The sequence below is a fragment of the Bos javanicus genome, chromosome 1, assembly GCF_032452875.1.
Source record: "Bos javanicus breed banteng chromosome 1, ARS-OSU_banteng_1.0, whole genome shotgun sequence".
Taxonomy (NCBI): Eukaryota; Metazoa; Chordata; class Mammalia; order Artiodactyla; family Bovidae; genus Bos; species Bos javanicus.
Genome location: NC_083868.1, coordinates 148,878,049 through 148,903,976, shown reverse-complemented (window position 1 = coordinate 148,903,976; position 25,928 = coordinate 148,878,049). Strand labels below are relative to the sequence as shown.

Here is a 25,928-nt window from a genome sequence, read left to right as displayed (position 1 = left end):
AACCATCTTGAAAGTGTTAGTTGCTTAGTCATGTCCAACTCTTTGTGACCCCATGAACTGTAGCCCGCCAGGCTCCTCTGCCCATGGAATTCTCCAGGCAAGAATACTGGAGTGGGTAGCCATTCCTTTCTCCAGGGAATCAAACCCAGGTCTCCTGTATTATAGGAAGGTTCTTTACTGTCTGAGCCATCATAAACTACAGTATACTTTATACAGGATTCATTGATGGAGTAAACCTCTCCCATCCTTAGGATCCAAGGGAGGAAGACATGGCCATTGGACTTAATATGATCAAAGGGGTGGGGGTGAGGGAGCAGAAAATACAGGCTTTTACAGATTTCCTCAGAGCAGCACTTCACAGCCTGTTCACTTCTCTACAAAGGTATGAATGGAATGGCTTTTCCAGAAAGGGCTTCCAAGAACATAAAGGAATTCCGTTCCCTTGGAGGCCCAGCGGAAGGAGGGCCAAACCAGTCTTGAACTGGGCTTATTCTTGAAATCCATTTCATCTGGCATTTTTTTGTCAACATGTTAGGAACCACTGCATTTTTCTTCTTCTGTGAAAGACATGCGTATCTATTAACATGCTTTCTCTTCCAGAGCCTCACGAAGTTGAGAAACAACATCCCCAAGCTTAAATGTGCAGACTAAAAGATGGAGGTAACAATGTCAGGTTGCCGTAGTAACTGCCCTGCTAACTCTGCACAGAGCTGCTGTCCGCCTGGAAGCCAGCTTGCATGGGATCCTCCTTCATGTTCTAGGTTATGAAAACTGCATTGTTTAGGCAAGGAAGTTTTTCCTAGTACACATTTTATTTTTCAAGTACACATACCCTCATCATTAAGCCTATTTATGTTAAGGTTTATAAATCTGTAACAGTTTTCTTTGCGAACAGTAACATCTGGTCTTAAATTGCTCCGGAAGTCCTCACAGTTGTATTTATTTTATACAGCCCCCAATGATTAATAACAAGATAAGACACAAACGTATTTTATGGTACTTTATTGAAAAATGTCAAGTGAATCTCCTGCTCATCAAACCTGCACCTTCCAGGAATCATGGGTTTAATTATGGGTCTTGACAGCATAAAAACATTACCCCAGGCTTATTTTCTGTGTATCTACACTCAGAGCAAGCTGCTCATGACTTGTGGCTAAGCGCAGTGTAGAGGTGTACGCACTGGATTCTTCTGACCTCGCCCCTTCACTGCAAAACACATGTTCCTAAATTTGCAAACTGGACCCTAAGGCAACTGACCCATCCCAGGGAAGCAGGCAGGGCCTCAGAGTGGCACTGGCTGGGCGGCAGGTCCTTTCACATTTTGAGAACAGTACATGTAGGTGCACGCGGATTCAAGGAATAGTGAGCTGGAGACATTGGTGAACAAATTTTCCACGCTGAAAGGTGGACATAGTTTCCTAAAAGTAAACCATCTTTGAAAAAGCAGCAAAATGAGGGAGCGTTTATAGTGAGTAGCAGATTGAAAAAGTGTGGTTCAATGCATTGATCCACTTTGGAGCCATGAAAGGATTTTTAAACAGGGAAATCTTGAAGCAAAAGTATAAAAATAAAAATTAATGGGAGTTTATTTTAAAAACACTGCTGGTGCTTTATAAAAAGATTCCTGTTCACCTGTTACACACATGACATGTTCATATGGAGTTTTCTTACTCTGTAGAAAATGCAGAAAATGCTGAAGACGTGTACATTATTTTCATTACATCCCTTTAGCATGTTTTCTTCCGCGAGGCGCAGTCCATTGACAAGTTTCCATATTGCACATGCAATTTATCTAACTTTATTAGCACTACTTGTAGCAAACACGAGCCTAGGGAATTACAGGTCTGTGTGGGCCAGAGGGACTTTGCTTGTCATCAGACTTGACAGGGGTAGCCAATCCACTGGGCACGGAAATCATCCACCTGTCACTCTCATAAAATATTTGGCTATATATATATATATTTGCATTTAATGCCTATTCAATATATTCTGAAGGTGCTATTCTCAAGAGTTCACGGGGTTGGGAGGGAATAAAAACTTTGTGAATGCACTTGAGACGTACATCCACATTCACCCCCTTGGTCTCGGCTTGTCGATGTTTATATTCAAGGGTTAAATTAAAACAAAAACGTTTCATGAGACTCATGAATGACTTGAAAACTGCGGAGTTGTCCTGCATTCAGGGAACTTAAATCATCACATTCTGCCGTTGACTTAAAAACCTAAAGGGCAATGAACACAGGAGGCTTCCCGGGCTGGCCCATCTATCTGACCATCTTCGGGTGGGGTGACCTTCGCAAAATGGAGGGTGTCTGGAGATATTACAACTGCTACCCGCCCCCCACCCCTGCTAAGTCACTTCAGTCGTGTACGACTCTGTGCGACCCCATAGACGGCAGCCCACCAGGCTCCGCCATCCCTGGGATTCTCCAGGCAAGAACACTGGAGTGGGTTGCCATTTCCTTCTCCAATGCATGAAAGTGAAAAGGGAAAGTGAAGTCACTCAGTCGTGTCCGACTCCTAGCGACCCCATGGACTGCAGCCTACCAGGCTCCTCCGTCCATGGGATTTTCCAGGCAAGAGCACTGGAGTGGGGTGCCATTGCCTTCTCCACGCCCCCCACCCCGCCCCCCGCCAAAAGCGGGTCTGCTACTGAGCATCGGGGGCGCGCAGGCTGATTTCAAGGCGAGAAAACCAAGTCCCCCCCAAGGACGGAGTAGTTGGGGTCACCCCTGGGCGGTCGCCTTTTCAGAAAACCCAGCTCTTGGAGAACAAAACGTCGGGCGGTCAGGGTGTCCCAGACGTCGCCGCTTCTGTCCTCTACGTGGGCGTTTATGGCATCTACGGTTTAAAAAAAAAAATCTAGAAGTCGGCGGCGGAGTTCTAGTAAAATAGTCGTCTCTGTATAAATTAATTTAAACCGTGCATACACAGCTCGGCCCCGTGGACTCGGTGAGGCAGGGAGCCCAGGAGGCCGGCCTATGGCTTCTCCGCGCGGGCGGCCGGGAGGGTCACCTGCCGTTGGTGATGATGACCGAGGCGCCCAGGTAGTGTGGCCGCGGCGCGCCCGGCGGCGGGGCGGCGGCGGGGCCGGCGGGGCCGGGGGCCCGGGCTCGCAGCGCGCCGCCCGCCGCCTCGGGGGCGCCGGGGCCGCCGGCCAGGCCGGGGGTGCCGGGCGCCGCGCCCCCCAGCGGCCCGCGCCGCGCCAGCACGCGGTGGTAGTTGAGCAGCACCAGCGGCAGCTGCGCGGGCGCGCCCGGGGGCGCGGGGGCCGGCGGCGCGCAGCACTCGGGGGGCGCGCGGCCCAGCGCCAGCCGCGCCCCGTCCCGGGCGGCCTGCCGGGCGGCCTTGGCCGGGCCCGGCGCCGGCTCCTCGCGGTAGTGGCCGCAGCTCGGGAAGCTCGGCGGCGGCGGCGGCGGCGCGGTGTCCTCGCCGAACCGGCGCGCGGCGGCGGGCGCTGCGGGGACAGGCGACACGTTAGACGCCCGCGCGGGGGAGGTGGGGGCCCGCCCCAAGCGACACCCCCCCGGGGGGCCTGGGGCCGCCACCCGCCCGGAGCCGCCCGCACCCCGCCAAGTCCAATCGCAAGATCCAAGTGGCCTGTTCTAGGAGCCGCAGGAAGCAGTGAAGAGAAACAGGTGGACTTAATGTTAGCAAGAGCCTTGATTTAATGCCACAGAGCCGAAGATTAGTTCAGTGTGTGAGCAGTATAAAAAGCAGATAAGGCGGTCTTCCTTTCTGCCTTCCAAACGCGGGGGAGACGCTAGGCCCACCTCTCACCGCACTGGCCACCCGGGGCTGGTGGCCACCATGCTGGACAGCACTGGTCTACAGGCTTCTTTCCCCCGGCCCTACTCTTAGGTGGCCCCAGTCGGCCACGACTTTTTTGTTTGTGTGTTTTGCTTTTCCCTCAGTGGGGAGGGTGGAGTGGTAATCACCCTGCTCCCTTTAGTACTGTCCTAATTAATGTCATAACCAGCATCACCAATTAGACGGTCTAGAATCAGTTAGCTCCCCTTCCCACTTTTAAACCTTCAGACATCCTTTGTCTTCCTTTAATATCAAAAAGACTAGGAAATCGATTACAAATTGCCCCCAATTAGCACCTCTGGTCCAGTTTTTACCAAGTATCTGGCAAATGAAGTGGTTATTAACCTCTTTCACTTCCAAAATAGCAATGAAAAAAAAAATCAAATACTGTTTTATCTCATTGGTCAACACCCCCACACAAAGAAAAGTAATTCTTTCAAGTCCCGTCTCCAGTGGGTAATAACCAGTTAGGACAATCCCTTTGCTTTTTCTTTCCCCGGGCTGTGCCAAGGAAATCCCTGCTGTGGTTATTTGGGGGACCCAGTGCACTGATGGTTATTAGGAATGCAAATCTCAGGCCTGCCCTGCCCTGGTTGCTGGCATATTGTTTTCTGAACTGGTTACTTTTAAAAAACACGTCCTGGTAATCTCCGAGAATGTCACTAGCCCTCTTCTTCTGTATCTCAAAGGCTTGTGAAGACGGGCACAGCACAGGGCAAGAAGTTTGCTCAGCAGCCGTGGGAGCAGCAGAGCCCGACCTGCCTCCAAAGAGCGAAGGAGAGGAGGGGACACCAGGCAGGTCACTCTTCTGGGGGCTTGTAACGTCCCCCCAGCCTTCAGTGGTCCTGCGGGACTCTTGCACAAACCTGCTCTACAGTCTGTACAGTCTCAGGTCTGAGTGGCAGCTAACCCTCCACCCCCTCCTCCTACCCTCTGCCTGGGGTTGCCCCGGGAAGGAAGCAGGGGCCTCTCTGGGCCTGGGGGCAGCTGGTGAAACCTCCACAGAGGACCTCTGCTTGGCTGCTCGCTGGATGGCCAATCCTGTCTGCCTGCCAAGCCCTGTGGTAGGTATGATCCTCGTGGCTCTTGCTCCCATCTTACAGATGAAGAAACTGAGTCCTGGAGGACCTGTGCTATTTGCCTTAGGGTGGGCATCGGCATTTCTGTCCCTGAGCCCGTGATTTTCCACCACTGCTTCCCACGCTTTGAAAACTGGCATGAGAAGAAAACCAATAGTGTCTCATGTTCATTTTGGGGTGGAGTAGAAAGTAATCATAAAATAAATACACTTGGGGGTTCTCGGGATACATGTGCTGTGCTAAACTGCTCAGTCATGTCCGACCCTCTGTGGCCCCATGGACCATAGCCCGCCCGGCTCCTCTGTCCATGGGATTTCCCCAGAGCAAGAATACTGGAGTGGGTTGCCATTTCCTTCTCCAGGGGAATCTTCCCAGCCCAGGGATCGAACTTGCATCTTTTGTGTCTCCTGCACTGGCAGGTAGATTTTTTTTTTTTTTTTTTAACCACTAGCACCACCTGGGAAACCATATAGGAAAATCACGTTGCCTCCCTTTTAGGGAGCAAAGGGGGTCCGGGACTTTTAGGGAGGGTGGCCCCACACCCCATCTCCACCGTCCCTGGTGCCCACGAGGCGCATGGGCACGGTCGCAGCCTCGGGAAGCGCTCGCAGTGAGGGCGGGAAGGCACGGCCACTCCCGCCCAGAGGCAGAAGGAAAGGCGTGTTTGCCCAGAGCCTGGGCATCCTTTCTCCGTCTGCCACCCACCGCCACTTCCGTCCACTGTCCTGCCCGCACCCCTCGTGTAAACAGGACCCACCTTCGTAGTTTGGCATCAGGCTGTGCCGAGCAGGGTTCACCGGCGGCTCGGAAAAGCTCTTAGCCGGAGACGGGCTGCCGGGCACTAGGGGGCTGGCGTAGTGCCACTGGCACTCGCCGCCGGCTGGCAGGGTGCTCAGCAGAAAGCGCGCCACCTCGCACGGGGGTCCCTGGGGCTGCCCGAACTTGGCCGGCAGCACAGGCTTCTTGCTGCTGAAGACGTGAGAGTCTAGAGGGAAGGGTCCATAGTGGTAGGAGAAGGGCAGGCCGTAGGACGGGGCGTACAGAAGGTCGCCGCCTTCTGAATGGAGCTGCTGTTCTGGGGGAGCTGGGCCGTGGGCAGGGGGGCTGGCCCTCCAGCTTCCGAGCTGGCCGCACTCCAGTTTGTCCATTTGGAACGAGCCGTACTGCTGCCAAGCAAAGAAGACAGATGAAGGGTCTGCCGGGGCGGGCGGCCGGCGGCAAGCTGCCTGCCCACCCCATGGTGCCTGCCGGTGTCCCAGGGCCACTGGCGCGGTCCCACATGGGACAGGCGGCCGGCCGACAGCCCTCCGGGGAACCCCCTACTACCCCCACCCCGCGTGGAAAGAGATCGCCTCACCCCCAAGTGACAACACAAGCCACTTGCACCTTCGGAGAGCTTGCAAAAGCCTTTTTTAAAAAAAGAGATGGAAGTGTTTCCATTCCAGACAAAAACGCTCTGGAAACATGGGGCCCCAGAGTCCTGAGCCCCGACTGCACGGACTCTGATCAGCCTCTCTGAGGGAGTCTTCTGTCTCCAAGATCTGACTCACTCACCTGGCCATCAGCTTGGCCTGTGTCCCCCAGGCCGACTCTCTACCCTGGGGGCAGGACGGCCAGAGGGACTTTGCCTCCCCCAGAGAAACTCCCAGGCAGAGAGACCCCTGAACGCGGCCGAGGCCTCACACTTCATTCAGGTGCCCCGAGCCCTGGCGGGTGGTGGCTGTTACCTGTGCGGGGTAAGGGTTTGCTCTCAGCTTCGTCTTCATCTTCGTGTTTTTGGGCTTAGCTAACTTCCTAGTTTCTTGTGAGGTAGGCAAGGCGGTCCTCCAGGAGTCCTGGGACTTGGACGTGGACACCTGGTCCAGGGACAGCTGCAATTCCTTGTACTCAATGTCCCTGAGGAGCCAGACGGGACAGGTCATGTCCATGGGCCGCGAGGAGGGACGCCCTCCCAGGCCCGTTCCTGGGGCGAGTTCATTTGAGAAGCTCCTTCGTGTCACTGCACTAAGCGGATGTGCTGGGCTTTGAGGGGTGGCCCCCTTCCCCTCATTGTAAAAAGCCACCTGCAGCCTTGGGCTTGGAGACCCCAGGAGATGCTGAGCGAGCCCGGTGTTCCGTGGCAGGAAGACAGGGAGCATGGAATAGCTCTCTCCCACCTAACGGGGCCCCCAGGCACGTTTCCTGGGGACACCATGCACCACGAGGCAGGATGTCAGGGCAACAAGGAAAAGGCAAAAACCGCTCGTGATCAACTGAGTGTCTGTGGCCCGGCTGCTTCCCTATTTAGCACCAGGGAGGTAAACAGGGGTCCCTTGAGGGTCCCGGAGCCTGGCTTCTAGCCTCGTCCACTTCCACATTTGGGACCCATTTCTGCCCTGAAGAGCCAGCCAGGCACTGGCACACTCATGGGAGGGGAAGTTGCCCCAAGGACCAGCCCCAGCCCGTGCAAGTTGGCTCAGGAAGAATCAGCACGGGACCAAAATGCTTTCTTCCCTACAGTTCTGCTAAAATCACTCTGCCTCAAAAAAACAAACAAACAAACAAAAAACCAAACACCCACTTCCCAACACTCCCCTCGCCCAAACCCCAAGCAACCTGACAATCATTCTGTGAAAGAACAGAGAGCCCCAAACCTCACTGCATCAGACAGAAAGACACAAGAGGACCCCATGCAGGCTGTGTCTGGGGGAACATGGAGCTCAAGGTCAGAGCTGGGTACAAAGAGATATAGCACGTAACAGCATGGCGGGCAGAAGTAATATTTGGTTCCAGGTAGACTTGTGTCCTGTGGCTTCTAACGGTCTTAACTGCCACTGAACTTAACTTCTGAGGACTTAAAGGCAGTAAATATTCATTACCATTTACGACAGGCTGTATAGGCAGACATGGAAAAAGTGGGAGGAGCAAGCATGATGGCCCGAATGTTAGTGGGCCCAGAGAGTGTTACCTTTGTATTCTCGGTCTGGGATGTGCACCCCCTTTCTGTCGTGTTCAAGATAGGGTGGCATCGCCTGCTCGCCCTCTGCCGCCCACATCCCCGCACCCGGGGCCGCTGTGTCCAGGGCAGGAGCATGTTCCCACCGCTGCCCTCGATGCTGACACAAAAATCGTTCAGAACCTCCCAGACAACCAGATTGTCCAATAGAACAGAGCAGGAGACAAATGAACAGTTCCAGAAAGAGACAGGGAGGGAGAGATGGAGCGTTTGGACCGACTGGATGCAGGATGGGGTGGCGGGGGGTAGGGTGGTGGGAAGGAGAGAGCAAGGAGAGAAACAAATACGTCTGACTTACGTGAGGACATAATTGACACTCACGATGCAGTGCGGCCGGGAGGAGCGGCTGTTGTGCACGACGGTGGCGTAGCTCTGCACCCACACCCAGCCGCCCAGCTTGGACAGCAGCCGGTAGTACTTGGTGGTGACCTGGCCCTTCACCAGCACTGCAAGCACAAGGGGACAGGAGTCCCGAGGGACGGTTAGCCGGACCCGCCCGTGCAGAGGCTGCCCCCCGCGGACGACCTCGAGCTCCGGTTCCAGACCTTTCTGGGGCCGAGGACACCTTTGAGAACTTGACAAAGGGTGTGAGCTTTCTCCAAAGGAGGATGCATGCGCGTGTGCGTGCACTCACACACACGCACACGCACACACGCAGGGTTTTCGCTTCCAATTTTATGGGCCCCACGGAGCAGCCTCTCCCCTCCCGTGTGAAGAGCTCTAATTTAACTGCTTTCACCGGGAGAAGCATCAGTCCCCAGACAACACTGTCATCTGGCAGAGGGATAAAACTGGTTTTGCTTTTTAGTTTCCAAAATGCCATAATTATGCTAAAATCCCTGGAACTCTTAATAGGTATAAGGAATGGGGAGTGATGTAGTTATTTAAACACAGCAGTAAGTTAAGTGCGTTCAAGAAAGGGATCTTCGCTGCTCCCCAGAACTTGTGTGTGTGCACAGGGTGTGCTCTGTCTGTTAGTCTATTGCCATTTATACTTGCCAGTATTCCTGCCTGGGAAATCCCATAGACAGGGGAGCCAGTCCACATGGCTGCAGAGAGTGGGACGCGACTGAGCAAGCACGCACGTTAACCCTAGTTCTCCCTCGGCCCATGAATTTCCCATGTTGCTCAGATAGGAGAGACCCCTACACGGCTATGAAGTTGCTGAAAACTGGGCCTGTGGACCCATCTTCTCTGCAAGGCTGCAGACTCTGGACTGCTGGAGAACCACTTGTCAAGCCTCCAGGGACTCCTACACTGCACTGGTTCTCCGCAGGGCCTTCAGGGGTGCAGGGAGGCGGGGCTGTGGGGGTCAGGGGGGAGGGGAATCAGTGAGGTTCCCATGGCAAAGACTCAAGGGCCCAGAGATCCCTTGTAGTCCTGCTTAGATTTCAGGAGAAAAGGGAGAGAGAGGTAACTCTCTGATAACAGGGAGAAGGATAAATAAATTGTGGAGTACCAAGCAGCCATTAGAATGATGACTGAGGGAACTTCCCTGGTGGTTCAGTGGTTAATAATCTGCCTTCCAATGCAGTGGATTATGGGTTCGATCCCTGGTCGGGGAACTAAGACCCTACATGCCTTGGGGCAACTAAGCCCGTGTACCGCAATGGGAGACCCAAAGACACAGCCAAATGATGATGGATAAGAATTTATCATGTGATGGGGAATATGTATGATATAATGTTAAAGAAAGAAAAGACAAGACTCAGAACTGCATAGAGTATAATTCTAATTATGAAAAAGTATGTGCACACACTCACACACAGCTAACTGTATGATCCTGAGCAAGTTACTAACTCCCTGAGTTACCCTGGTTGTCACAGGAGAAGGCAATGGCACCCCACTCCAGTACTCTTGCCTGGAAAATCCCATGGATGGAGGAGCCTGGTGGGCTGCAGTCCATGGGGTCTCGAAGAGTCAGACACGACCGAGCAACTTCACTTTCACTTTCATGCACTGGAGAAGGAAATGGCAACCCACTCCAGTGTTCTTGCCTGGAGAATCCCAGGGATGGGGGAGCCTGGTGGGCTGCCGTCTATGGGGTCGCACAGAGTCTGACACGACTGAAGTGACTTAGCAGCAGCAGCAGCAGCAACAGAAAGACAGTCACAGTTCCTACCCCACTGGGTGCTGTGAGGGTTAGAGCATCTACATGAAGATTTAGAACCATGGCAGACGTGCGTGAAGGGCTCTGTACATACCAGCTCGCACTTATCAGACTGACACAATTACAGGCAATTTTCATTTTCTCTTCCTGATTCTCTAAATTTCCAACAAGCAGGGGGTGTTAAGTTTTAAAGACAGAAGGAAAACTTATTTTTCATGTAGGCAAACAGTCTGTGTGGGAGTGGGAAGTGAAAATACAAGGTCTATGAGTATCCCCACCCCTTAGGGATGAAGCCAGGGACAAACGAGTAACCACCGTCCGGCCCAGAAGCCGAGGCTGAGCTCTGGTATAGCACAGAGACCAACCCTTTCCCTCCCGGGCTTAATGTCTGCACCTCAGTGGGCTCAGTGGGCAGGAACAAGATCCCACGCTGAAGAGTACAGCCCAAGGTAGTAGGTAAGAAGAGAGTCTTTCCAGCGCTTCTTTCTGAGGATCGCTTTTTTATGTTTTTATTTTGGGGCTGGGCACAGGGAATCTTAGTTCCCAGATCAGGGACCGAACCTATGCCCCCTGCAGTGGAAGTGTGGAGTCTTAGCCACTGGACTTCCAGGGAAGTCCAAAGGGTTACTATTTGAAGAACAAAATACAAGGTTTCTAGTTCCAGCTCATTTTCTCATGCACTGCCTCATTTATTCCCCTACACCATGGCAGGTGGGCATCACCAGGAAACCAGGGCTAACACAGCTTGAGAGCATGGCTGAGGCCCAAGCCAGGTGCTCTGACTCTCCTTTCTCCAGGCCTGCTGAGGCAGGATGGGGCAGTGGGCCTTTCAAAGGTTCTGCAAAGCTACTTACAGGGATGGGTGTGAGCCAACACACAGAGGAAACTCAGTTAACAATTTGTTCATGGCCCCCCAAAGAGAGGCCACAGGGTCAAACTGAGGGCCTGTCTGTGGATTTCCTGAGGTGTCATTGCTTCTTCAACTGAAACGCTCGTTAATCTCTTTGGCTTTGAAATCTATTCCTTGCAGTATCTATAAAGCCCCTGGGACTATGACAGTATACTTTTCCTTTTTCTTATCTTATACTTTAGGCTTCCCCTTAATCCTTACAATATTCCTAAAAATCTCCTCATAATCACCTTAAGCTAGATACAATGAATATTAGAATATTTATCCCAACTGTTTTAGATGAGGATTCAAACGGCAGAATTTGCAGCTGTTTTATTAGCTCTGACCCTTCCTGATTCTGCTAAGATTAAACTTAGGTACAGAGACCAAACAAACATAGGTATATGTTTAAAAAAAAAAAATTTTTTTTTTCTTCTCTGTGACTCATGCTGATAATCAACATATTGATATAAGTTGAAATCCTAGATACTTAGTTACAACGTTCCTGGTTTGTTGGAGCTCCTCATCTAATCTGTCGGACTGAATCAGCCATATGACAGCTGCCCAGGTGAGGGCTATGGCGTAAGGCCCTGCTAACTGTGATGGTTCGTGGGGGTCGGGGGGAGATGTCCCCAAAGCCTTCAGCTGCCCCTCCATCTGGGCTGCAGTGTCTCCCACATCAGGAGACCCATGTCCAGATGAGAGCCAATGGTCACGGTTTTCCGAGGCCACTTAGGAATAGAACTTTCGGTTCCACAAATGCTCTATCCAGAAAGACAGATAGCCTTCCTGGTTCCTCCAGAACTCCTCCTGCTTCCAGAATTTTCCCTGGAGGCAGAGCCAGGTCAATGAGCTGGCCTCTGGAAGGAAAGTAAACTTTGGCCACAAGCATAAGTTCCATTTCTGTTTTGAATTTTAAGAGCTAAAAGGATGCCAGTGACACTGTGGGCTTCCCTGGTGGCTCAGCTGGTAAAGAATCTGCCTGCAGTGCAGGAGGCCCCAGTTCAATTCCTGGGTTGGGAAGATCTGCTGGAGAAGGGAACAGCTACCCACTCCGGTATTCTGGCCTGGAGCATTCCACGTACAGAGGAGCCTGGTGGACTATAGTCCACGGGGTCGAGAAGACTCAGACACGACTGAGTGGGACTTTCACTTCACTTTACCACCTGTCATGGGTTGAATAGCATCCCCTTAAAAAGATATATTCTATATTCTAAATTCAAGAACCTGTGAATGTGACTCACACCTGGGAAAAGCGTCTTTGTAGATGTAAATAAGGATCTTAAGGGTGTTATCATTCTGGATTAGGGAGGGCAGTAAATTTAATAACGTGTCCCTGTAGGAGACAGAAAGGACAAGACACAGACCCACAGAGGGAGACGAAGGCAGAGGACGGAGTAGGAGGCCACCAGCCAGGGATGCCAGCAGCCACCAAAACCTGGAGGAGGCAGGAAGGCTCTGACCCCAGAAGCTCCAGAGGAAAGCCAGCCCTGCTGACGCCGTGACGTGGGACTTCTGGCCTCCAGGACTGTGAGGCAAGACGTTTCTGTTACTTCATGCTACTCGGTTTTGCTGTTTGGTTACGGCCGCAGTGCGGTAGACTCGGTTTCGATCCCTGGGTGGGGAGATCCCTTGGAAAAAGAAATGGCAATCCACCCCGGTATTCTTGCCTGTGAAATCCCGTGGACAGAGGAGCCTGGCGGGCCCCAGTCCATGGGGTCACAAAGAGTGGGACACGACGGAGTCACTACCACTTTCACTTTTTATTGCTGCCATGGAAGACTAAACCACCCCCATGGGGAAGATGTAAGTGCGGTCCCCATGTTCCTCTGGACTCTCAGTCTCTGCTGCCAATGGGGCCCCAGGGAGACTGCAGATGGCAAGACTGAGGACAAGCCACGTGGTCCTTAGGGGAGCGGGTCTCAGTGTGCCCACATGCCCCCCAACACCCCACTGCTCTACACCTGCTGCTGGAGGCAGTCTGGTTGGTAAGAAGATCTGTAAAGTTCAGGGGGCAGGGGGCGGGCGGCGGGAGGAACTTCCAGAAGGCCACACCATGCAACATCTGCACAGTGAGACAGCACAGAGGACAGGCTCCACAGACCCATCGGGTCACACCTATAAACGCCCGAAACTGCTCCCGGGGGGCAGAGCGGCATGTAGACGGCACTGTGCTTTCTAGATTACTTCCTGTTTCCTGGCTCATGGCTCCCAGTTAAGGCATGGGCTCCCCACACCTTCGTCAGCAAGGCAGAGCTGCTTCAACCTCCAGACTCTGCTTGGAGGGCAGCATATGGAAGGGATCTGTGTGTGAGTTAAGCTCCGTTGTCCGTTTCAGTCCAGAGGCCAGAGAAGCCAGCAGCAGAAGCCAATCTCCCCGGAACATCAATCTAAAGTCCTCACTGGAAATTGGAGTACTCCTTTAAGTGTAAAACCAGTTTTATTTATGTGTTTTTTGGCCGCGCTGGATCTTTGTGGCAGTGCGGGCTTTTCTCTACATGTGGCTACTCTCCGGTGGTGGCGTGCAGGCCTCTCACTGCAGCGGGTTCTCTTGTTGCAGAGCATGGGTTCTAGAGCTCGAAGGCTTCAGCAGTTACGGCTTGCAAGCTCCAGAGGATAGGTGCAGAAGTTGTGGCACGAAGGCTTCACTGCTCCACAGCAATTAAGGGATCTTCCCAGATCAGGGATCGAACCTCTGTCTCCTGCACTGGCGGATGGGATTCTTTACCACTGAGCCACCAGGGAAGCCCTCAAGTGTATCTTCTATCTGAAGACCAGCTGACATCCCATGGACACGTGTCCACAGACACGCTATGTTGGTGGCACAGAGTTGCCGTTACGACCAGAACACCCTTGGGTGGGTCATGTGTTCTCCAGTTGACCATAAGCTCCACTCTCTTTCCCTGAGCCCGTTCATACATTCATGTTACATGCCTGGCCCTGTACGCATTTGAGTCTATGACTCGTGTGTCATTTAGTGTGTTCTCCACAGGTCTACACCAGTTGCCTTATCTCAGTTCAGCCGCTCAGTCGTGTCCAACCCATTGCGACCCCATGGACTGCAGTATGCCAGGCTTCCCTGTGGATCACCAACCCCCCGAAGCTTGCTCAAACTCATGTCCATCAAGTCAGTGATGCTATCCAACCATCTCATCCTCTGTCATCCTCTTCTCCTCCTGCCTTCAATCCTTCCCAGCATCAGGGTCTTTTCCAATGAGTCAGTTCTTCGCACCAGGTGGCCAAAATACTGGAGTTTCAGCTTCCAATGAATATTCAGGACTGAAGTATTGACTAATTGGATCTCCTTGCAGTCCAAGCCACTCTCAAGAGTCTTCTCCAACACCACAGTTCAAAAGCATCAATTCTTTGGCACTCAGCTTTCTTTATAGTCCAACTGTCACATCCACACATGACTACTGGAAAAACCATAGCCTTGACTAGATGGACCTTTGTTGGTAAAGTAATGTCTCTGCTTTTTAATATGCTGTCTAGGTTGATCATAGCTTTTCTTCCAAGGAGCAAGCATATTTTAATTTCATGGCTGCAGTCATCATCTGCAATGATTTTGGATCCCCCCAAAATAAAGTCTGTCACTGTTTCCATTGTTTGCCCATCTATTTGCCATGAAGTGATGGGACCAGATGCCATGATCTTAGTTTTCTGAATGTTGAGCTTTAAGCCAACTTTTTCACTCTCCTCTTTCACTTTCATCAAAAGGCTCTTTAGTTCTTCGCTTTCTGCCATAAGGGTGGTGTCATCTGCATATCTGAAGTTATGATATTTCTCCTGGCAATTCTGATTCCAGCTTGTGCTTCATCCAGCCCAGCGTTTCTCATGATGTACTCTGCATAGAAATTAAATAAGCAGGGTGACGCTATACAGCCTTGACGTATTCCTTTCCCGATTTGGAACCAGTCTGTAGTTCCTTGTCCAGTTCTAACTGTTGCTTCTTGACCTGCATACAGATTTCTCTGTATGCAGGAGGCAGACCAGGTGGTCTGGTATTCCCATCTCTTGAAGAATTTTCCACAATATGTTGTGATCCACACAGTCAAAGGCTTTATAATTTTGTTATGACAGTTGCTTGAAATATGTTCCACGTGTTAAGGCTTCAAAGCCTTTTCGGAACACTGAAATGTTTTGATGGTTGGACACAGCCTGTGTTCTCTTTGGCATTGGGGCTTGGCCCACTCTGGACAGGGGCCTCCCTAGGGAAGTAGGTGGGATTCTCCACTACTTTGGATGAACAGCTATGCAGACATTAGGTTTGTCCTAAACACTGTGTCCACAAGAACTCTGCTCAGTGTCCCTTGACACACACCTTCGGGTCTACCAGTATTGATCCCTGCCCCACCTGTGCACCAGGCTGCCCCCTGCCCACCTCCAGGACCTGCAGGTCAAGCCCCCCACATACAAGAAAGAGTCCCCAAATGCTTCACGAAGGCAGCAAGGGGGCAAGCTCCAGCTGGGGAGCCTGTCCCCACGGCCCTGTAATGGGGCTGCAGGACTGCCCCTCAGCCACCAGGAGGCAGTGAGGGGAACGAGCCAGGAGGGCCCAAGACATTTCCCAGAGAAGCCCCTGGAACAGCGGTCCCCAACCTTTGAGCATCAGGGACCAGTTTTGTGGAAGACATTTTTTCCACAAACTGTGGCGGAGTGGAGGAGATGATTTCGTGATGATTCAAGTATATCACATTTATTGTGCACTTTATTTCTATTATTATTACATCAGCTCCACCTCAGATCATCAGGCATTAGATCACAGAGGTTGGGGACCCCTGCCCTAGAGGACCCCCTCACAGAATGTTCTAGGGGGAGCACTGGCACAGTCTCCCTTGGAAAGCTCAGCTGGGAATGCCCAGGACCCCACTGACCACAGGCTGAAGTGCCGTGAGGTGCTGGGGCCATCCCTGCCCCCTTGTCTCAGGCCCTCTGGAAGGCCGAGCTCCCCAGAACCACACTGGCCAGCCCTGCTACTCCTCGCAAGGCTGTGTTTCTGGAAGGCGTTGATTCTGTCTTTAGGGGCTGTGCTTTCTTCAGACTATGGACTCCTGCTCCCGGTTAAGATAATATTTTGAAGAATGTGTGAAAACCGTATGGCTGACCACGGTCCTCTAGAGCCTCCGTTCATGACGTCCGATCAGGCCTCTAGCAGAGCCCTGCGCCTGGCTCCTCGGTTTTGGATCGCAGTATGGAGGAGACAGCTTGACCTGGGAGAACCAGAGGGTGACCTCCTTTGGTCCTGGGTGTCCACAGCTGTTAATTTTCTTCCCAAGCTGAGTTACCTCATGAACTGCAAAGACAGAAGGTCCGTGCGTCTCACAGGAAGCGGCTCCCCCAGGGGCCTTGAAAGTCTGAGGAGTCCAGCGAGAGGGTCACTGTGGCCGCGTTCAGCTACGGCGGCTAGGGGAGAAGCAGCCAAAGCCGAGTGGCCGCCCAGGTCCCAGGCAGCCCCCAGGGCAGCTCTGGGTGTGGCTGGACTGAAGGACCCGAAGCCCCATCCCCAGGGGCCATCATGGGGACTCGTGGGGACCCTGCAGGGCGGGAGGTCGGCTGGGCCCCTGAGCCACCAGAGCGGCCGGAGACACGACCAAAATGTCACCTGGTGAAGGGACGCGTCCCACCTCCTCCGTCTCCTCTCCTGTCCTCCCCAAGCCAGGGTGTCCAGTGGGAACAGGCCGGTGCCCACCCCCCAGGCAAGGACACAGAGACACTGAAAAGAAGCCCTTTTCATGGGCTGAATTGTGTCCCCCTGACTGACAAGTTCACATGTTGACATCCCAACCCCAGCATCACAAACATGACTGTCTGGAGACAGGGCCTTTAAAGAGGTGATCGGATAACATGAAGTCACATGGGAGAGCCTGACCCCGTGTGACCAGGTCCTCAGAAAGAAGACAGGAGAAAGCGACCCAGACACAGGAGGAGGACACAGGGAGAAAACGTCCGGGCATCCACACGCCAAGGAGAGAGGACAGAACCCAGCCCCGTGACCCCCGACCTTGACTTCCGGCCTCCAGCTCAGTGAGAAAACACTCTTGTGCGGCTCCTCGCCCAGTCGGCGGAGTTCTGTCAGGGCTGACTCATGCGGTCCATGCGGGAGCCAAGAGGAGGGCAAGCCGTCAGAAAGAGCCCAGCCCAGCCCAGGGGCACCTCCCCGAGCCTGGGCCCAGGGGTGGCGCGCCTCAGCCTGGCCTCGGGAGCTCGTGTGTGGAGAACACTCCCTCACCTGACGGGGACCTGGGGCGGTAAGGGCCTGTCCCCCCGAGAGAGAGAGAGAGAGAGACAGACAGACAGACAGAGACAGAGAGAGAGAGTGAGCGAGGAGACCGGCCTGCGCAGGAAGCGAGGGCAGCTTGCAGAGAGAGGACCACGAGGCCAGGGAGTGGGGAAGCTGAGCAGACGCTGTGGAGAGAGGACCGTCACGTGGGCCGACGCACCAGAAACTCCCAGAGACCCCCCTCTTCCTCCCTGGTGGTCCCCCCTACTCCCCAGACCCCCCTCCCCTCCTCCCAGACCCCCCACTCCTGGCCCTTCTTAGGCCGAGCCCATGCTGACAGAGGACAGATAAGCAGGCAGACTCGACATCCCAAGAGTGCCTGGCTGATGCCTGCCGGGGTGTAAGTACCTGCACCCCCTCTCCCCTCAGCACCCACCGGGGGCAGGGGTCCTGCCCGGCTTAGGGTCCCCGGGGCATGGAGGGCCCGTCAGCAACGCCGGCTGACATGCTGCCTCCCTCAGGGGCTCCCTCCCTTCCGCAGGTCCTTCCCACTCACTACCCTGCTTCGGCGACCGTCTAGATAACCTGCTGCCCTTGGACCTAACTCAGCTTCTGAAGTTTAAGGAAGGTAAGGCAATGCCAAGCCTTCCTGGGGGTGGAGAGGTGGGAACAGGAAGCCCAGGAAAGAGAGCGAGGCCTCGGGGACCACACGTTCAGCATCGCCCGAGCTCTACGCGCGAAGACCTGCCTCCAAACACCTGCCCCGGTTGAGGACCATCATCGCTTTCCTCATCCAAAGCTCCAGCTCTGAGGGTCAGTGACCTTCAGGGTGGTGTCTTGGCTGCTGGGAGGGGGCGTCTGGAGGGGGGTGGGTCCCAAGGCTGGAGCCAAGGCTGAGACCCACCTTTGCCCCATGTGTGGGTAGGAGCCTGGGCTGCCACTTTGCTGACACACTGATATGGGGTGCAGGGAAGCTGGTGGAGGGGAGCCGGGTTGGATCTGAGGCCACACCCGTCCACCCCGGGGCCCGCTGCCCCCTGCTCTGGGCCTCCTGCCTCTGCAGAGGCTTCTCGGCCACAGTGAAGGTCGGAGTCACACAGCAATCACTGTCAATACCGCTGTTCTCCATCTTTGATTGACCAATTCTACAGCTCTTTTGGGAAAGAAAGCCGTTCTCCCTCTGGTATGTAAACCCTCCACCTTTTCTGCGTGTCTCTGAGATGCCTGGGTGCACCTTCCCTCTCAGGGTCCCTTTGATAACCGCAAGGTCTGGAAATCCCCATTCCAAATGAAGGAAGGTGAACTCATCACGTGAATCGCAGGAGACCTCACAAACACACCCTCTTCCGGTTCTGGGAAGTCACATGAGCTGGGGAAGACCAGGGGCTCCTGGTGGACATGCTGGAGACCCATCGAGTGGTTAGAACCACTGAAGACCAGAGTGCCCAACAGGCCCAGGGGGGGCCAGTCCCACCCACAGGCCTCTCCACCTCCTGGCCCACCCGGCCCACCTGGCCCAATGGCCCTCAGGTTCGATAGGTGAAACGCATTCGGTCCACATTGGGGAACCTGGGAGCCTCCTACTGGCCACCACCATGGCCAGTTTCCAAAGCCCGAGTTGAATTTATTCTGCCTGAAAAATCCCCTGCTCCCCTCTGTTAGCTAGGCAGTGTGAGAGATATTAAAAAATGGTATTTAAAACAAAGACTTTTAATTCTGTTAGCTTCCTCTCTGCATTTCCAGGTCAGATTTCCCAACTTGCTTCCACTCTTTGGGGAACAACTCTCCCTCCATGTAATTCAAGGATTTACTGTTAACTCCTATGCTGCAGAGAGAGGCTCCCAAGCCCTCCTGTCTCAGGGAGATGGGGCTGGGAACCCCAGGGCTAGGGCTTCCCCTCGGATATCCCGACAATGGTCAGTGGGGCGGTGTGGAGGTGTGAACGCTCCCCTTTGGTCCCCTGTCCCCAGCTGTCCTCCCTTCTAGACTGCTCCGTGGTGCACACTGTCTTCCACGTCCCAGTCCACTCTCCTTGCTCCAGAGCACATACTCCCCACTGCTCCCCTCTACTGCCTGCCTGTACAGGCCCTCAAAGATCTCATTCTATAATGGACACTTTCCACCCTGTTTGCACAAGGAAGCCATCTGGCTCCTGAATCAGTGACTCTGACCTAAAAACCCATCCCAATATTAGGCAGCTGCTTCCTACCAAGCCGGGCTTTAAGAAGGTCAGGGGTATTTATACGAGAGCATGATTGGCCATTTGTACTAAAATAAAGAAAAGCCTGCTCACAGTTCCGTGTCTCTGAGCAGGTAGAGTTCTTTCCACGTGACTTAACGAGGAACAGGAAGAAGCGACGGGTCTGCCCAGCCAATGTCCCGGTCGTCACGCGTCTCTGCCCTGAGTGACTCAGGACAAAAGAACAGCGACACCCTAGCATCTGCCGGGCTGACCAGGTCCCAGTTGTCACCAAATGGCCAGGCAGCCCCTAGACCCACCGTCCACCTCCGGCCCACCCCAGCAACCTGTCCTCTGACGCCTCTCAGTCCTCCTCACACAGCAAGAAGCAGGATGTGCCATTGGGGCCGTGTCACAGCATCTCTGGCTTCCCCAGCCCTCTTCACCCCCACGAACAAGCACCTCTGAACTGGCCATCAGCGTGGCAGGGCTAGACACTGGGGGGATAAGGTATTCTACTCCATCCCAGTTATCTGCTGCCTCAATTTGGATTCTAGAAAAGAAAGCGATACTTGTCTAGACATTTAAGTGAATAGCGCCCCCACCCTCCCATTGTATGGTCCCCAAACCGCCTCCATTTGCAAATGGAGTACTGTTTATTTTCTCTTTCCATATGAATTTCTCCCATCCTAGGAACCTGTGGTCTCCCTGAGCTTCCCAGCCATTGGAGACCAAATTCGCTGGATTCAGCACCCAGCTCTGCCCCCTCTTTGCTGTGTGACCATGGGCAACCTCTCTGAACCTCAATGTTCTCAACAGTAAAAGGAGGATCATGCACATAAGAACCTCCCTCACTGGCTTGGTAACGTATTTAATCCCTTAAACTAGAGCTGGATGGTAGTAAGTTCCCTGTAAATGATCAGTTCTTCTGCTTTGGTTGTTATCCATAACTGGCATCCAGATGGCCATCCAGAGCAATTGAAGTTCCACATCCATACTCCAGCAGCCATCCCACACCTGCCAGGGATTCCTTAGATGTTTGAGAGCTGACAAGGGGCTGTGCTGAAATCCAGGGCTGCCCAGAGACAGATCTGAGGCCTCAGATCCGTGTGTACGGGATGCGGAGTCACTGCAGCAAACCAGGGCACCGTCCGGACTCTGTGGCGCCCCCTCCTGGCTGCCCGGGTACCGTCCCCACTGTGTGGCGCCCCTTCCCAGCTGCCAGGGCTCCCGGCCAGGGTGACGTGGTACTCACGGAGGTGATGCGCGTAGCGGAGGTGGAAGACGTCACAGCCGTGCACGTGATGGTACAGGGTCTTCTCAATCAGGTCCTGAGGCTCGTACCCGGTCAGCTCCGTCACCCTAGGGGAGGACGGCAGCTGCCGGTGAGTTATACAGCCCTGAGATTGCCTTTCATTTACACTAATGTCGGTTTTGCCAACCAATCATTTGAAACGGCTTGGTGAAGTTGTTGATGTTGGAAACTAAGTATGATCTTTTTTACAAGAAGGAAGTCTATGAACTCCAGCCTACTGCAGGACGCCACACTCTTCATGAGCAGGAATGTCCTTCTGAAACTACTAGTTAGAAGAAGGTTTGGGGGCTTTGCTGGTGGCTCAGTGGATAGGAATCTGCCTGCCAAGGTAGGAGACATGGGTTCAATCCCTGGTCCCATGTGGGAAGGTCCCACATGTCTCTGAGAAACTAAGCCTATGCACTAGAGTTTGAGAGCCGCAAGGACTGAAGCCTGCATGCCTGGAGCCCAAGCCTGTGCACCACAATGAAGACCAGCTCCCACTTGCCACAACGAGAGAAAAGCCCATGCAGCAACAAAGACCCAGAGCAGACAAAAATAAAAATAAATAAAATTGTAAAAAAGGAGTTATTTTCTGAAATCTGTGGGATATTTAAGAGTTTCAATAACAGTCTTAAGCAAGCAACTGCAGGAGGTGCTAAAAAAAAAAAAAAAGGTTTGGAATGACTTAAAACTGTATCAAAACTCAGCAGTGGCCACAGGACTGGAAAAGGTCAGTTTTCATTCTAATCCCAAAGAAAGGCAACGCCAAAGAATGCTCAAACTACTGCACAATTGCACTCATCTCACATGCTAGCAAAGTAATGATCAGAATTCTCCAAGCCAGGCTTCAGCAATACGTGAACTGTGAACTTCCAGATGTTCAAGCTGGTTTTAGAAAAGGCAGAGGAACCAGAGATCAAATTGCCAACATCCGCTGGATCATCGAAAAAGCAAGAGAATTCCAGAAAAACATCTATTTCTGCTTTACTGACTATGCCAAAGCCTTTGTGTGGATCACAACAAACTGTGGAAAATTCTGAAAGATATGGGAATACCAGACCACCTGACCTGCCTCTTGAGAAACCTATATGCAGGTTAGGAAGCACCAGTTAGAACTGGACATGGAACAACAGACTGGTTCCAAATAGGAAAAGGAGTACGTCAAGGCTGCATATTGTCACCCTGCTTATTTAACTTATATGCAGAGTACATCATGAGAAACGCTGGGCTGGAAGAAGCACAAGCTGGAATCAAGATTGCTGGGAGAAATATCAATAACCTCAGATATGCAGATGACATCACCCTTATGGCAGAAAGGGAAGAGGAACTAAAGAGCCTCTTGATGAAAGTCAAAGTGGAGAGTGAAAAAGTTGGCTTAAAGCTCAACATTCAGAAAACGAAGATCATGGCATCTGGTCCCATCACTTCATGGCAAATAGAAGCAGAAACAGTGGAAACAGTGTCAGACTTTATTTTTCTGGGCTCCAAAATCACTGCAGATGGTGACTGCAGCCATGAAATTAAAAGACGCTTACTCCTTGGAAGAAAAGTTATGACCAACCTAGATAGCGTATTGAAAGCAGAGACATTACTTTGCCAACAAAGGTTCGTCTAGTCAAGGCTATGGTTTTTCCTGTGGTCATGTATGGATGTGAGAGTTGGACTGTGAAGAAGGCTGAGCACCGAAGAATTGATGCTTTTGAACTGTGGTGTTGGAGAAGACTCTTGAGAGTCCCTTGGACTGCAAGGAGATCCAACCAGTCCATTCTGAAGGAGATCAGCCCTGGGATTTCTTTGGAAGGAATGATGCTAAAGCTGAAACTCCAGTACTTTGGCCACCTCATGCGAAGTGTTGACTCATTGGAAAAGACTCTGATGCTGGGAGGGATTGGGGGCAAGAGGAGAAGGGGACGACAGAGGATGAGATGGCTGGATGGCATCACTGACTCGATGGACATGAGTTTGGGTGAACTCTGGGAGTTGGTGATGGACAGGGAGGCCTGGTGTGCTGTGATTCATGGGGTCCCAAAGAGTCGGACACAACTGAGCGACTAAACTGAACTGAAGACTGTATCCATTTTCAGAGTAAAGCTTATCAGAGGATGTTTAACAGTGAACTTGTTGGTACTTCCCTCATGGTCCAGTGGCTAACCACTGCACTCCCAAATGCAAGGGGCCTGGGTCAGGGAACTAGATCCCACGTGCCACAACTAAGACCTGGTGCAGCCAAATGGATAAATACATTAATAAATAAATATATATATATTTTTTAAAAAAAGAGTGAACTTGTTACTAATATCAGGAGAAGCTGCCAAGGTGAGAAAATGTCCTCTCGCTAGGGCTTTTGGGAAAGAGAACATTTTAAAAATTACTGTGAATCCTTTAAAAATCCTTGTAGTTAAAATATGCACAACATAAAATTTACCATTTTAACCATATTAAAGGGTACAATTCACAATGACCAACACCACTTCCACTTCCAGAACTTTTCACCACCCAGAACAGAAACTGTATCCATTAAACAACGATTCCCCCCTTCCCCTCCCCAAGTCCCTGGCAATTTCTCTTCTACTTTCTATCTCTGTATTTGTCTACTCTAGAAATTTCATCTAAGAGGAGGGATATAATATTTGACCTTTTGCTTCTGGCTTCTTTTTCACTTAACATGCTTTCACGGTTCGTTCCTGCCATAGCATCTATCAGAATGTCATTCCTTTTAATGGTTGTGTAACATTCTACTTTATGTAGACACTACATTTTGTTTATCCTTTCACCTAATGATGGACACTTGGGTTGATTTCACATCTCGCCTATTGCATGTGCAAACCTGTAACCCTCCCGTCCACACTGGACAGTTAACTGGCACAGCTGGTTCCAGGGTGATAATGCTATGATGGGGTGATTCCGATGGATGAGATATGGGGAATAATGGAGACACTGAGGCCTCTTTATCAATGGAGGACTGTCTTAGAGCCCCCAGAAATAGTAAAACAATATCCCAAACTGTTGTGACTGAAAGCAAGCCTTAAGCTCACCGTGGACATGAAAACACTCTCCTGGTGCTTATACGCCCCTACTTTGTTCTTATTTTCATTCAGCCTCAAGCATACTGATTTCCCACTTTAGCTCTTTGAAGAAGAGTAGTTCCCAGCTCCCACGATGGCATCATCACTAGCACATGGATCGCTCCACTCGCAGGTAAGAACTGCATGTGGCTGTGATATTGACTCCCAGGCCTTGGGCAACTGTGTTGGGAACCACGTCCCAGGAGGAGGTGGCCCCAACATCTTGGTGACAGATATTCAAGAACAGATGAAAGAAGGGGACGAGAGGAGATTCCAAGGGCGGTGAGGCCACGGTGAGAAGTAAGTGGGGACTGAGGGTGGCACGGACTGGGGGCCCTGCTGGCCCGGATCTGAAACGCTAGTTGTAAATTAAATGGGGAAATTTGACCTCACTTTCATTCCCTAACCCGCTCCCCTTTCTGTTGAGCTCTGCATGGGCTTCGGGTCGTAAATCTCTGTGAGCCTCATATTTCCCTGGAATCATTCACTATTTGGTGTACACATTTCCATGGTGTTCCTCCAGGGCAGGAAGGAGATGGGGCTCGAGGTGGGTAGAAAGGGAATTTGCACAGGCCAGAGCCTCTCAGGGCCCGGGGGACCTGTCCGAGGGCCACCTAGAACTTCAGGCCCCACCGGAGTCTGCCTCTGTGTGGCAGGAAAATTGAGACGTCTGGCTCCCCCCCACCCAAGAAGAAAACCAGGCATCTCTACCATGTGGGGATGAAAGAGGCTTCCCAGACCCGTTAGACGTAAAGTTTCAGAACAACGGTCCCGAACGTGTAAATGAATCAGAAACACATGTATTAAGTTTCTCATCAAAGTACACACTGGCTTTAAAAAATTAAAGGGAAGGGAAGGCTTTGGCAGCATGCCTTCTTGGTTTTTTCCAACCCTCTAGTGTCTGAAGACCTGTCAGGGGGATTTGCCAAACCCAAACATCGTCGGGTTCACCCATCCTTAGCAAAAGCACCAGCTACAGTTTCAAAGTGAAATACCACAAAACCCCTATGAACCGAATTTCAGGTTTTGTCGAGTTCAGTTTTCTCTGGGATTATGCTGGGTGGGTGGGTGGGGGGCGGCTGGGCCCCCTCCAACAGGCCCACCACCCTGGCCCTTGTGACTTTAGAGCTACTGGGCTTCAGGCCAACCCCTCTCTGTGGCTTCTGGGGTTTGGATGTAGGAAGTGACGTCACACCACCAGGCCATTCTGCTGCCCACCCAGCACTGGGCCGGCTCCTCTGTCCCCCGGCCCAGTGGCCTTTCAACTGCTACAACCACCTGAAGGCCAGAGTGTGAAGAATTTCCCGGCAAATTTCAGACCATCTTAAGGACCTCCTGGGTGGCTGGGGTTCAGAAGCACCTCAAGGCTTTGCTAGACGTTTCCTTGTACTTGGCAAGAAGAGCTTCCTATAGAGACAGGAAGTCTTCCTTGGCATGACCCCCTTGCTTTCAACCCACTCAGGGGCCTGGCCCTCACACCCCAAAGCAGAGGAAAACTCGCATCTGAGGTCCCTTCGGGAGGAAGCCGGCCTCTGAGCTAAGGTCGCACACCCTCTTGCATAAAGCCTTCCCCTTGTCCCTCCCGTGTCAGAGCTGTGTGGATGGAACAGCTCGAGAAGACCCGAACTCTCTCCTCTGGGGAAACACCCCTCTTTCCTCTTCTAGAGAATTCACTGAGCTTCAGAGGCTTTCCCCAGGATGGCTGAAGAAAAAGTGGGAGACAAAACAAAGGAGAAACCTGTCATATTCTCCCAAATTTCTACAATAATAAACACAGCCAGTGGATTTTCTTGCAGTCCACTTTTTTTGGTCTTTTTGGCTATGTTTTGCAGAATGCGGGGATATTAGTTTTCTAACTAGGAATCGAATCCACACCCCCTGCATTGGGAGCATGGAATCTTAATCACCGGACCACCAGGGAAGGAAGTCCCTTTTAGAAGTGGTTCCTAAGTCTAGAGAGAGCTGCTCTGTCACTGTGGGTGGTGCTGTCTACCCCACGCCTGGCTCCTCCCCTGCAGGTGCTCCCATCTTTACTGCAGGGAAACATCCCCGGGCAGCATCGGGCCGGCATCCTTCCCCCAAGGAGTTATGTTTCCTCTTTGGCTTAGAGTTTCTGGGAGCATGATGACGACTTTGTAAGGCCATGCCTTGCCATGCCTCTACCTCTGAGTGGTTCTGAGATGCATTTACGAGTAACTAAACTAATTAATGTCTTCATCTCCCATCCTTAGCCAAGTAAGTTTACTTTTATTCCATGAATGGGTAAAATGATCAAGTTTATGTT

At 52.3% G+C, this 25,928-nt stretch overlaps 1 protein-coding gene and 1 long non-coding RNA gene across 4 annotated transcripts in view; one reads left to right on the top strand and one right to left on the bottom strand.

The window, feature by feature from the left end:
- Positions 1-986: 986 nt before the first annotated feature.
- SIM2 (SIM bHLH transcription factor 2) overlaps positions 987-25,928 on the bottom strand; it is a 53,086-nt gene continuing 28,144 nt past the window's right edge. Inside the window, exons 7-11 of one of the 3 annotated variants that reach the window (XM_061424642.1) lie at positions 20,538-20,644; positions 8,183-8,330; positions 6,617-6,785; positions 5,647-6,055; positions 987-2,841 (exon numbers count right to left, since the gene is read on the bottom strand). In XM_061424642.1, the coding sequence (XP_061280626.1) occupies positions 2,681-2,841; positions 5,647-6,055; positions 6,617-6,785; positions 8,183-8,330; positions 20,538-20,644 (994 nt within the window). In that variant the 3' untranslated portion in view covers positions 987-2,680. Of the gene's footprint in view, positions 3,458-3,644; positions 6,056-6,616; positions 6,786-8,182; positions 8,331-20,537; positions 20,645-25,928 lie in introns of those variants that run through there. The other 2 variants (XM_061424634.1, XM_061424637.1) reach the window with 2 other exon arrangements.
- LOC133251905 (uncharacterized) lies at positions 3,253-4,984 on the top strand. The gene is made up of 3 exons (XR_009737779.1): positions 3,253-3,638; positions 4,500-4,702; positions 4,914-4,984. It is a non-coding gene; the product is annotated as an uncharacterized LOC133251905 (long non-coding RNA).